The following is a 14319-nucleotide window of genomic DNA, read 5'->3' on the forward strand; positions in this document are numbered from 1 at the left end:
AAGATTGTTTCGTGACAGTTTATGGCTCACAAAAAAATCTCAAGTTTAATAAGGCTTAATTAAGTGCGCACACATAGCTATAGATATAGCAAGCGCATTTGCATGCAGGTTGTAGAACATTTTCCTATATCTATTTATCTATCTTTCCTAGTTTAAGAATGAGTCAATTTATCATATTGATAATTCCAAAACCTTGCTGTACACTTAATTTTTATTTATTATGTTATGTATATGTAATCAATCTTTCATTGTTGATTCAAGACAGTCAGAACTCAATTACCATAAATATCTGTGTATAAGACGCACCCCTATTTTTAAGACAAAAAAAAAGAAAAAGTGTTATTTTAGCAGACAACGTAGTATGTTTGAAAAGCCAAGCGACTTTCATTTTGCTACGAGGTAAAGTTGAAGGCGCCGATTTGTGATTGTGAAATTGGCACAAATAATATGAACAATGTCATTTTTTAAATTAAAGATTGCAGACAAATTTTCCTCCGAGTCCTAATTGTGCACACACTTTGTATGGTTCTTTTTATGAGAGTTAAGAAATGTTAGATTGTACACATGTACCACATGTATACTGCATGTAGGTCTAGTTTCATAGTAGACAGGTTATACATGTATGTGTCACGTGTCATGTGAGAATGAGCCATTTTGTACATGTAAAGCAAAAGAGGCATCCTTGATAAGGGAAGTCCACCCTGATATTAAGTTGGTTTTGATAGAAGCAGAAAAATGAGAGAGAAAGGGCCGGTGAAAACCTATCAAAAATAAGAAAGTTATGAATTTTAGAGGTGCGATCAATCAAACATGAATTAGCAACTCTGTGACGTATCTTGCAAGGTCCCCTCACATTTGTCCTGTACAAAAAAAAACTTAAAACTATAAGTAAATTTTTAATCATACATTCACCCTAAAAATAATTATTGCAAATATGTTTTTATACAACCCCTGTATAAAAAGGATTTTATTCCATCATCAATACGTAATTTACCACAATAAATCAGATGTATCTACCTATTATTGATTAGTCTTCCAGACAAAGCAGTCATCAAAATAAAAAAAGTCACAGTTGTGCATACCCCACCCCAAGACCCCGCTATCCCACCTAGCTTGCACGTGTGCACCACGCACCCATGCAACTTCCTCTCTCTTTTTCGCTGTCAATCGATACAGGTAAGTCACTAACGCAAAATTTGGAGTTTTTGACTCCTAGCAGCGTTTTGGGTGCCTTTCTTTCTGTAATTTCCATTTCCATTTTTTTTTATACAATTTGGTATGGGACTTTTTAACCCTCAGTCACTTTAGTTTAGCAGTTTTAGTGTTCACTTTTGCCAAGCATATTTCCTTTTTTGAGTTCAGTTTTTTTGTGTCCCGGGTTTTTCACAGTAAAACATTTTCCTGTAATTTGACTGGGTCGGGGCCGACAGGCCAGTGGTAGAGTCAAGTTTTCATGAAAATCTGATTTTTTTAGGACACTCAGTCTGTTTTTTATGTCAAGAGGTATTGATCTTGTTATCGAATCAATTTTAACAATAACATGCCTGGACGATATACCTTTGTATACCATTGAGCTCACAGTTGATGAAATCGTTTCTAAAAACTTATGATATTCTCCATGGGTGCAATGTTTCTTTCTTTCTTATTATTCTTTCTTTTTATTTCTTTCTCATTCTTTTTTGTGCAACGGATAACTCAAGATCAATACAGTCAATTTCTTTCAATTTTGGTGCAGTCATGGGTCATCATTCTCATTAGACGTAACAGGAAAATTTTCAAATTCATCAAGTACTGATGACCTCATCCATGGGTCATTTTTTTTTCTTTTCTTTTTTTGGACATTCCAGTTATTGTCCGTGCTCTGAAACTTGGTATCTTGTTATAATCTACAAGCATATAGATTTTCGTTATGCTGCCTCCAGTGTTCCAGAAAATATAGTACACACACAAAATCAATGGATATGTTTGAAAGTATCTTATTATCCTTTAATGAATCCCTCAGGTACTAATACAAAGATCTGATTGAAAGCTAATTATCTTGAGATGCCATTTTGAAACATGGATTGAAGGCCAATTAGCATTCATGCCCTCTAGTATTTCCATTTCATTATGTATCAAACAGGAAATGACTATATTCTATAACTATTGAGTCTTTACGTCACAAAATGAGGAATCAAAGCATCGTGCATGATGTTGGGTAATATTTCTTTTTACAGCAGCAGTCAGATCAAGCGTTTTTCCCGCTTCAATTAACTTAGAATTGCTTCCGAACAAGAGAATGGTAGGAAGAGGAAAGGAAAACTTTGTCTGGGCATGATCAGCAGTATACATCCAAACATAAGACATTTAGATCATTCAATGATCTGCTTCTGCATTTGCATGCAGTTTGTAGAACATTCTCCCTCAGCTACTCTGCTCTTGCTATACATTGTTTGTTTTCTACCTTGAAGACTTTAAGTTCGCATACAACCAGCCACTCTTCAAATCTTGAAGGAAGGAATCATGGACTGCTCTTGTCATAGGTGTCTTTTGTCAGGCTTTTAAATGCTTGCACTCTAAAAGTTCCCAGATTGACTTCTATGGATTGGACATTCTACTTCAATCTGCTTTCGCTCCTGTCCATTAAACCGGCAAGATGAATCTTCATATCTTCTTGTTTGTGCTTGCCTTCATTGGGAGAACAGTCCAAGGAAAATGTCCTGTTGGTTGTGACTGTGACACGGTTAACGGTTTGGTCAATGTGGACTGCGCTTGGTGTGGTCTTAACAATGTTCCAGAGGACATTCCATGCGATGCTGGTGAAGTTGACCTGCATACTAACTATATCACTAGACTAAATAAAAAGTCGTTCTCCTGCCAAGCCCAGTTGAGTAAACTTTTCCTATCACAAAATAAATTGAAATACATTGAGAAAAATGTTTTTGAACGCTTGATGAAACTAACATACATCGAATTTGAATCAAATGAACTTGTGAGCATTCCATATCTTGGCTCATTACCTCGCCTTATTGATGTATCTATCTTTAAAAATTTCTTTGTAGAGTGGCCACAGTTGTTTCTTTCTAGTATGCCAGAAAGACAGCCTTTCAAGATGAGTTTGGCATACAACAAACTATCTGATGCACCAAAAGTTCCCTTCAAAATATGGAACCTTAATCTTGAAGGAAACACTGTTACTGATCTGTCCAATGCAGTGTTTACACATCCTGAAGTGATTTTAGAGCTGAATATTGATAAAAATAATGTAGAGTACCTGGAGAAGTTGCAGAAGATGGACAATCTTACGATACTTTCCCTGGAATACAATGGAATTCGAAGCATTGCTGACACAACATTTGCCTACCTTCCTTCACTTAAAAGAATTAACCTGGCAAGAAATAAAATTGTTGATGTCTCACCCTTCAGAAACATGTCATACATTACAGATATAATACTGGCAAAAAACAGTATAAGACATATCCGTCACCCTGCTTTTACTAACATTCCAAACATAGCTGTCATCTATCTTAACGATAATGAAATTGTTTGTTATATGCCTCACTCGGACTTCAGTGTACCATCGAGCCTTCTTCTTGGCCGCAACAAAATATCAGTTATGGACATGAATCCTGCAGGGAACTATTCAAACGTAGTAATTCTATATATCGACAACAACCATCTTGGTAACTTTTCCATTCATCCGTTCCCTGGTTTATCTAGTCTTTATGCTTCAAACAATTTCATTAAAGATGTGATATCTCTCAAGTATGAACATCGTTTTCTAAGATACATCAACTTGTGCTATAACCAAATCGGGAGTGTGAAAAACTTTGAAAACCTACCTGCCCTAAAGTGGCTGTTTCTCTGTCATAACTCCATCAAAACCTTGGATGATAACAGCCTCATCGACTCGTTTAGTCTTCTTACCCTTGACCTAAGCTACAATAAGTTGTCAGAACTCCTAAACTTCACAGCTTTGCCTGCTCTGAGACGTCTTGATTTATCAGGCAACATCCTTCATGTGATAGGAAATGCAACCTTTGACCACCTACCAAGGCTTGTTACTCTCAACCTTAGCCAAAATCAAATCTCAAAACTTGGTTTTTTCAGTTCGATGCCATCACTTGAAACTCTATCTTTAAGTCACAACCAGCTGAGGACCATCCACCCCCATGACTTCTCTAATCTAAATAATCTTAGAGTTTTGCAGTTAGCTTCCAATTTTATTGTAGAGTTTGAAAACATCAACTTGCCTTCTCTTCAAAGACTTGACATCGGTTTTAATTTCTTAACTCGTATGAATTTTAATCATGTATTGGATCACAGAATTCTATATATCAATGTTGAGAGTAACAGAATAGCTGAGGTTATATCCACTCATGCTCCACTTGTAAGTATCATTGTAAACAACAATCGGATTGGATCATTAAATTCAAGTTTGTTATCTGGGTATAATGTTTTTGCATCCAGCAATAACCTGACCGATTTCAACCAGGTTCGTATTACACCCGGTTTGATGGGACTTTACCTCTATAAAAACCACCTCTCGTGCATACCTGATTACACTTTCTCCCTAGCATCCTCTCTCATATTTCTTGAATTGGCTGACAATATGATAGTCAAAGTAACAAATTTATCCTTTGTTGGCCTTCAGCTTGTTAGAACTCTGAATCTGGAAAGAAATCAAATAGTCCACCTTCCTTCTGGGGTGTTTTCATATATTGGGGATCTGAAAACTCTTGAACTGAGTGGAAATCCTTTGACATATAAGTCAAGTCGGCCATTTATGGGAATACAGGGTCTTGAATATCTTAAACTTGCTAATATGCCATTTTCAAATTTGTCCCTTCATGTGTTGGAGGACATTCAACTTGTATATTCACTAAACATTGACAAAAACATGGCTTTAAGACAATTTTTCATCAACAAAGCAAGTGTCTTACCTTTCACAAATTTCCCAAACCTACGGCGTATTTCCCTGTCGTCCAATGAACTTAGAAACCAGTGTCCATTATTACATATTAAATATTTACAAGTGATAGATTTATCCAATAATCTGTTTAGTTCTATTCCTACATATTGCTTGCCAAACTATGCAGACTCTCTGAACTTGTCTCGCAATAGAATCAGGAGTGTCAATAAAGATTCTTTTGGAGAACTTCAACATCTCTGGGTACTGGATCTGAGTTACAACAGAATTGTGTCTTTCAAATTCCGTGCCCTGGAACATCAGAAGAACTTGGCAACTTTACATCTTGCAGGCAATCTACTGACAACACTTGATATTAGTTTCTTGTCCTTCTCTTTGAAGTCAATAGTAATGGATTTACAAGATAATCCTTGGTTATGTGATTGTGACCTGATCATGGCTGTCCGTATGCTGGAGTCCTGGATAGATGATCCTGTTGTTTGCAGTCAACCTGCTGGTTATTCCAATTCTAGTTTAGCTGAACTGGCCATGTCCAACAACTTCACATGTCTGCCTCAACTGTGTTCTCAGCCACTGCAGACACTGTTGACATTCATTGGTGATCAGTCCGTCGAGATACCTTGCCCAATCATCACCTCAAATCTGTCAGTCATCATTCACTGGTCATTTACCTCTCATAGGCAACAACTGCCCTCTATTGGTAGTGAACTACTAGACAGTGTTTCTGTCCTTCCTCACAATGCCCTCTTTATTGAACATGTCAGCCTGAACCTGACAGGGACCTATACCTGTTGGAGTGAGAATGGGGCTGGGCGGACAAAATTCATGGTGAACTTGCTTGTAGAGGAACGATCAGGGACGGTTCAGAAACTTATGGAGGATAATACGTCTACAGTGTTGGCCAAGAATTGGAAGGAAACGCTCTCCTGTGGTAACTCTGGACGCCGTAATAATGACAGATCAATCACAACAATGATATCGTCTTTATTAGTAGCCCTCTGGCAGCTGAGGAAATGGAAGAAAAATATTTAATTTGAAAACAAATGGGATGAGTGTAATTTCTTGGAAGCGTAGAAAAAAGCCCTTTTTATTCAAGAGAGCATTTTTGAAAGTGAAATGTTGATTTTTTTTCCCCTATACAATTGTGCTATAATGAACACTAAGCAAAATCAAAAATACAAATGTCTTTTTCTGAGAATTAATTTTAATCTTTGTTTTTATTGATTGTTTTTGTCTCGCCTGTGTAGCAAAAAGCGAGACATAGGCGCTGCTTTTCCGGTGACGACTACGGCGGCGGCGGCGGCGGCGTCAACATCAAAAACTTGACCTAAGGTTAAGTTTTCTTAGTTAATGAAACTTTGACTTTAGGGTAATCAAGTCTCCCCAATCATGTGAGTAGAATTTCAGATCACAAAGTCAAGGTCAAAGGTCATTTCAGGTCAACAGACTTGGACTATGTTGTAGCATCATCATCGAAAACTTAACCTAAGGTTAAGTTTTTGAATTTTTGATATAATTTTGAAAGTATAAGTTCTTAGTCAATGAAACTTAGACTATAGGGTTATCAAGTCTCCCCAATCATGTAAATAGAATTTCAGGTCACTAAGTTAAGGTCAAAGGTCATTTTCAAGATTTTCAAAATGCTTCTTTTTCGTTATTTTTCAACCGATTTTGATTCTGATTGTTTCATATGATAGGACTAGGAGGGGGATTTAAAATTTCTACACAAAATCTTAAAATTCATTATCTATGCTAATTTATGCAAATTTATTCGAAATCACAAAAAAGGCTTCTTCTCCTTCATTTCTCAACCGATTTTGATTTGGTTTGCTTTATATCGTAGAGCTAACTTTGGTACACTAACCTTCTACACAGAATTTCGAAATTGTTCTCCATTAATTAATTGTTGTAATTTATGCCAATTTATTCCAAAAATAACAAAAATTGCTTCTTTTCCCTCATTTCTTGACCAATTTTGATTTGGTTTCCCCCATCTGGTAGAGCTAAATTTGGAACACTAAACTTCTACGCAGAATTGTGAGATTTTGCTCCATTGATTATTTTTGGTACTTTATGCAAATCAAATGAAATTATGTCCCTTTCAGGACATCAGATTTTTATTTTTTGACCAGTTCAAAAGTGTACCATATAAAATTTACGATATTTGTTGTTGCGAGATCTGGATGAGCGCTACGTCATTGATGTTCTGGTTTATCATATTGAATTGCGTTATGCAGGCGAGACCGCCGAGAGCGTTTCCCTTGTTTATTATTCAAACACTTTGTATGGTTCTTTTATTTGTGAGAGTTAAGAAATATAAGATTGTACCAATGTACCACATGTATACTGTATATATATATCTATCTATCTATCTATTTATCTATCTATATCTATCTATCTATCTATCCTAGTTTAAGAATGTGTCAAGTTCTTATCATATTGATAATTCCAAAACCTTGTTGTACACTTAACTTTTATTTATTATGTGATATATATGTAATCAATCTTTCATTGATGATTCAAGACAGTCTCGCTTTAACAGAGTAAGCATATTTAGAACTCAACTACCGTAAATCTCTGTGTATAAGACGCACCTGTGTATAAGACGCACCCCTATTTTTAAGACAAAAAAAAAAAGAAAAAGTGGCTTTTTTAGCAGACACCTTAGTATGTTTGAAAAGCCAAGCGACTTTCATTTTGCTACGAGGTGAAGTTGAAGGCGCTGATTTGTGATTGTGAAATTGGCACAAATAATATTAAGAATGTCATTTTTTTAAATACCGTAAATCTCCGTGTAATAGGCGCACCTGTGTATAAGGCGCACCCCTATGTTGTTGTTTTTTTTGTTTGTTTTGTTTCGTTGCCGAAAACCCATGCGGGGAAGGACTTTCATTTAACATCGAGGTACAGTTGAAGGCGCCAATTTGTGTTTGTGAACTTGTCACAAATTATAGTAACAATGTCGTTTTTTAGAAGAATGTGTAAGATCATTGATGTAAATTAAAAACAGTAGATTACCTAGGATAGAACCTGGTGGTACTCCATGTAAAAGAAGAAAAATTTGAGGAATTATTATTGTAAACTACATATTTTGATCTATTAGGATTACTTTCAAACCAAGATGACAGCCAAATTTGAGTGTTGTTGTAGTTTCCGAGTGGTCAACACACAGATTACTGAGCTGGGAGACATTGCCAGGCATATGGTGCCAGGTGGAGGGGCATAAATCGAAACTTTAAAAAAAAAAAAATTTGGCGGCAAAAAAGTGCGGTTAATACAACGTTAATTACGGTAGGCTATATAGTTCTAGTTTCTGAATGGTCAGTCGACATCCAGTGTGTGAGTGAGCTGGGACCATGTTGGCGCTCTTCCGGGCACGGGTGGGTGTCGCCTGGCACAGAGCTACAGACAGTGCTTGAGAGTGAGCATTTATGCTGCAAAAACTAGTGGAGTTTCAATTGCGTTTCAAAAACCCAAACTCCAGAGGTAGGAGTTTTTTTAACTCTGGTTTTAATTGTGGTTTTGGATAGTTGCCTAGCAACTTCCAACACAAGTCAGGAATGTGAACAAAATGATGGTTTCTGCTTGCAGTGTAAATGTATCTTACAAAAATCAAACCTGATTTATCTAGGGAGTCTAGGCAATATAATAGGATGAGGGAATTGCCCTGAAGTTTAGTTGATTTCATGAAGGTTTATAAGAACATATATTCTTAACCCTTTATATGAAGGGAAAGATAAAGGGAATGGATGTAAATGTAAAATAAAGATTTATAAATTCATAATGTTTTTAGTTCATGGATGTTGAATCTGTATTGAAATTCATGCACAAAGAAAAATCAATAAAACATTGACTTAAAAAGATAAATCCTCACCTCTTGTTTATATTACCTTGTTCTGTATATTTGGTTAACCTTGGTTGCTTGATGTTTGAACAAGAAAAAAGGGGGTAACCCAGAAAATTAAAATAACCACCGATTGAATATTATAGAAGGAATTATGAGATAACAATCAGTCATGTACAGGATGATTTTCTCAATTTCACAGAATTATCTTTTTATGTTTATCCAGATTGAAAAGGACAAATACTTTAGCTGAAAGTAAAATGGACATTTACACATATACTCTTTTCACACTGGTTTTGCTTAAACCCGTACTTTGCTTAGCCCCGTACTATCCTTAACCCCGGACTATTTTTTTGGCTTTTCACACTCGCTGTTTTTAGTCCCGTACTAGCGCCTATTCCGGAGTAAGAAAATTTCCGCTGTTCTCACTGCATTTCGTTAACCCCGGATATCGTGTATGTTATGATTGGACATACTTCGCATCTGGCCAGCTGCGATACGCTCCATTGCGTAGTACCGGACTATTTTTCGTTTCTGTTCTCATTCATTTGCTTAACATCGTAATTGCGGGGTTAGCAGGAGTTAGCACCACAATTGCGGAGTTAGCCCTGCTATTTTGCAGGGTTAGTTAACCCCGTACTATAGGTGGGGTTAGCCAACTTTAGCCCACTTTGGTAAAAACCAGTCTGAACAGAAAGTGGAATAGGCTTAACCCCGTACTATAGGTGGGGCTAAGACCCCCCCCCCCCCCTTAACCCCACCTATAGTACGGGGTTAAGCAAAATATTGCCAGTGTGAAAACAGTAATAGAGTAAAGGAATTGCATCACATTTGGCGGTCTTCCATTTCTTTTATCTCAGGGACGTTTCCTCTGGGGAGGTGTTCTGCCATTAATCCCCAGTAATCTCCTTCTTTTTGGGACATGCCTCCCGGTCCTTTCTGTGCTGGTCTAGCAAATAATAGGTAGATACATTGATTTATTGTGGTAAATCAGAAAAATCAGAACTGGTTTTATTATTTACTATATAAATCTATCTACCTATCCCTCTGTTCCCTCTCCTTGCCCAGCAACATGTCCAAAGCGTAGCAAATAATAGGTAGATACATTGATTTATATAGTAAATAATAAAATCAGTTCTGATTTTTCTGATTTACATAGTAAATAATAAAATTAGTTTTAATTTTTGTAGAATGCCCTGCCAAAATATAGTATGCCAACAAACTTTTTATTGTATCCCCCGGCAGTACGCTGGTGAGGTACTTTGGATTGAGCAGCGTTACGCCATGTTCGCCCCCGCCACCGCCGGTCATATTTTGGTGGCTGTCTTTTGTGTGCTCTAACTGCCACATTTCTTGACACATTTCTTTCATACTTTCTACAGAAATGCATTATACTCTAATCTACACACATTGTTTTGGTGATGCTACTCCTAGTGATCATCTCCAAGTCATCTTTTTGTTTCAGAGAGGGGAGAGGGGATTTTTGTCCTTCCTTCCAACATAAGGATGACACAAAATGGTTGCCACTGCCGGGGGATACAGATTGCGATATTTCTAGTTTTAATCCCGTCTGTTAGTATTTTTTATGCTTCTTCTTGCTAATGCCCATCACACATTCAAATATCTTATTTTTAGTATGTTTAACAATATTTTCATACATTTTTCGTAATAATCTACTCTTGAAATTGCTTGAAAATCATGAAAAATCACTGTGATTACGACCAGAAAATAAAGTACACATACACAATCAATGGATGTAATATGTCTGAAAGTATCTTTTTATCCTTTAATGAATCCTTCAGGCACTTACAAAGGTCTCATTGAAAGCTAATTATCTTGAGATGAAACATGAGATTTTGAATCATGGATTGAAGGCAAATTAGCATTTATGCCCTCTAGTATTTCCACTTCATTATGTATCAAACAGGAAATTACTATATTCTATAACTATTGAGTCGTTACGTCAGGAAAATTTTCAAATTCATCAAGTACTGATGACCTCATCCATGGGTCATTTTTTTTCTTTTTTCTTTTTTTGGACATTCCAGTTATTGTCCGTGCTCTGAAACTTGGTATCTTGTTATAATCTACAAGCATATAGATTTTCGTTATGCTGCCTCCAGTGTTCCAGAAAATATAGTACACACACAAAATCAATGGATATGTTTGAAAGTATCTTATTATCCTTTAATGAATCCCTCAGGTACTAATACAAAGATCTGATTGAAAGCTAATTATCTTGAGATGCCATTTTGAAACATGGATTGAAGGCCAATTAGCATTCATGCCCTCTAGTATTTCCATTTCATTATGTATCAAACAGGAAATTACTAAATTCTATAACTATTGAGTTTTTACGTCACAAAATTAGGAATCAAAGCACCGTGCATGATGTTGGGTAATATTTCTTTTTACAGCAGCAGTCAGATCAAGCTTTTGTCCCGCTTCAATTCACTTAGAATTGCTTCCGAACAAGACAATGGTAGGAAGAGGAAAGGAAATCTTTGTCTGGGCATGATCAGCAGTATACGTCCAAACATAAGACATTTAGATCATTCAATGATCTGCTTCTGCATTTGCATGCAGTTTGTAGAACATTCTCCCTCAGCTACTCTGCTCTTGCTATACATTGTATGTTCTGTCCCTTGAAGACTTAAAGTTCGCATACAACCAGCCACTCTTCAAATCTTGAAGGAAGGAATCATGGACTGCTCTTGTCATAGGTGTCTTTTGTCAGGCTTTTAAATGCTTGCACTCTAAAAGTTCCCAGATTGGCTTCTATGGATTGGACATTCTACTTCAATCTGCTTTCGCTCCTGTCCATTAAACCGGCAAGATGAATCTTCATATCTTCTTGTTTGTGCTTGCCTTCATTGGGAGAACAGTCGAAGGAAAATGTCCTGTTGGTTGTGACTGTGAGAGGGTAAACGGTTTGGTCAATGTGGACTGCGCTTGGTGTGGTCTTAACAATGTTCCAGAGGACATTCCATGCGATGCTGGTGAAGTTATCCTGCATACTAACTATATCACTAGACTCAATAAAAAGTCATTCTCCTGCCATATCCAAATGAATAAACTTTTCCTATCACAAAATAAATTGAAATATATTGAGAAAAATGTTTTTGAACGATTGGTGGAACTAACATACATCGAACTTGATTCAAATGAACTTGTGAGCATTCCATATCTTGGCTCATTACCTCACCTTTTCGATGTATCTATCTCTAAAAATTCTTTGTTAGAGTGGCCACAGTTGTTTCTTTCTAGTATGCCAGGAAGACGACCTTTCAAGATGAGTTTGGCATACAACAAACTACCTGATGCACCAAAGGTTCCCTTCAAAATATGGAACTTTAATCTTGAAGGAAACGCTGTTACTGATCTGTCCAATGCAGTGTTTACATATCCTAAAGTGATTTTAGAGCTGAATATTGATAAAAATAACGTAGAGTACCTGGACAAGTTGCAGAAGATGGACAATCTTATGATACTTTCCCTGGAATCCAATGGAATTCGAAGCATTGCTGACACCATATTTGCCTACCTTCCTTCACTTGAAAGAATTAGCCTGGCAAGAAATAAAATTGTTGATGTCTCACCCTTCAGAAACATGTCATATATTACAGAGATTATACTGACAGAAAACAATATAAGACATATCCGTCACCCAGCTTTTACTAACATTCCAAATATAGCTTTCATCGATCTAAAGGATAATGAAATTGTTTGTTATATATCTCACTCTGACTTCAGTGTACCATCGAGCCTTCTTCTTGGCAGCAACAAAATTTCAGTTATAAACATGAATCCTGCAGGGAACTATTCAAATGTAGTAATTCTAAATATCAACAACAACCATCTTGGTAACTTTTCTATTCATCCGTTCCCTGGTTTATCTAGTCTTTATGCTTCAAACAATTTCATTAAAGATGTGATATCTCTCAAGTATGAACATCGTTTTCTAACATACATCAACTTGTGCTATAACCAAATCGGGAATGTGAAAAACTTTGAAAACCTACCTGCCCTAAAGTGGCTGGTTCTCTGTCATAACTCCATCAAAACCTTGGATGATAACAGCCTCATCGACTCGTTTAGTCTTCTTACCCTTGACCTAAGCTACAATAAGTTGTCAGAACTCCTAAACTTCACAGCTTTGCCTGCTCTGAGTTGTCTTGATTTATCAGGCAACATCCTTCATGTGATAGGAAATGCAACCTTTGACCACCTACCAAGGCTTGTTACTCTAAACCTTAGCCAAAATCAAATCTCAAAACTTGGTTTTCTCAGTTCAATGCCATCCCTTGAAACTCTAACTTTAAGTCACAACCAGCTAAGGACCATCCACCCCCATGACTTCTCTAATCTAAACAATCTTAGAATTTTGCAGTTAGCTTCTAATTTTATTGTAGAGTTTGAAAACATCAACTTGCCTTCTCTTCAAAGACTTGACATCGGTTTTAATTTCTTAACTCATATGAATTTTAATCATTTATTGGATCACAGAATTCTATATATCAATGCTGAGAGTAACAGAATCGTTAGTGCTATATCCACACATGCTTCACATGTAAGTATCAATGTCAACAACAATGGGATTGGATCATTAAATTCAAGTTTGTTATCTGGGTATAATGTTTTTGCATCCAGCAATAACCTGACCAATTTCAACCAGGTTCGTATTACACCAGGTTTGATTGGACTTTACCTCAATAAAAACCACCTCTCATGCATACCTGATTTTACTTTCTCCCTAGCATCCTCTCTCGAATTTCTTGAATTGGCTGACAATCTAATAGTCAAAGTAACAAATTTATCCTTTGTTGGCCTTCAGCTCGTTAGAACTCTGAATCTGGAAAGAAATCAAATAGTCCACCTATCTTCTGGGGTGTTTTCATATATTGGGGATCTGAAAACTCTTGAACTGAGTGGAAATCCTTTGACATATAAGTCAAGTCGGCCATTTATGGGAATACAGGGTCTTGAATATCTTAAACTTGCTAATATGCCATTTTCAAATGTGTCCCTTCATGTGTTGGAAGACATTCAACTTGTATATTTACTAAACATTGACAAAAACATGGCTTTAAGACAATTTTTCATCAACAAAGCAAGTGTCTTTTCTTTCACGATTTTCCCAAACCTACGGCATATTTCCCTGTCGTCCAATGAACTCAGAAACCATGAGTGTCCATTATTACATATTAAATATTTACAAGGGATGGATTTATCCAATAATCTGTTTAGTTCTATTCCTAAATACTGCTTGCCAAACTATGCAGACTCTCTGAACTTGTCTCGCAATAGAATCAGGAGTGTCAATAAAGATTCTTTTGGAGAACTTAAACAGCTCTGGGTACTGGATTTGAGTTACAACCAAATTGTGTCTTTCGAATTCAGTGCCCTGGAACATCAGAAGAACTTGGTAACTCTACATCTTGCAGGCAATCTACTGACAACACTTGATATTAGTTTCTTGTCCTTCTCTTTGAAGTCAATAGTAATGGATTTACAAGATAATCCTTGGTTATGTGATTGTGACCTGATCATGGCTGTCCGTATGCTG

General features: G+C 36.5%; 1 protein-coding gene across 1 annotated transcript; it reads left to right on the forward strand.

Annotated features, from left to right (window-relative positions):
• Nucleotides 1-993: 993 nt before the first annotated feature.
• On the forward strand, nucleotides 994-5941 carry LOC105437192 (protein artichoke-like). Its single transcript, XM_030976150.1, has one exon. The coding sequence runs from the start codon at nucleotides 2636-2638 to the stop codon at nucleotides 5939-5941; it is 3306 nt and encodes a 1101-aa protein (XP_030832010.1). The 5' UTR covers nucleotides 994-2635.
• Nucleotides 5942-14319: the final 8378 nt, after the last annotated feature.

Source organism: Strongylocentrotus purpuratus, unplaced genomic scaffold, assembly GCF_000002235.5.
Source record: "Strongylocentrotus purpuratus isolate Spur 01 unplaced genomic scaffold, Spur_5.0 spur5_scaffold_8, whole genome shotgun sequence".
Lineage (NCBI taxonomy): Eukaryota > Metazoa > Echinodermata > Echinoidea > Camarodonta > Strongylocentrotidae > Strongylocentrotus > Strongylocentrotus purpuratus.

Coding starts and splice junctions, on each gene's coding strand:
- LOC105437192 (XM_030976150.1), top strand. CDS start 2,636: ATGAATCTTCATATCTTCTTGTTTGTGCTTGCCTTCATTGGGAGAACA.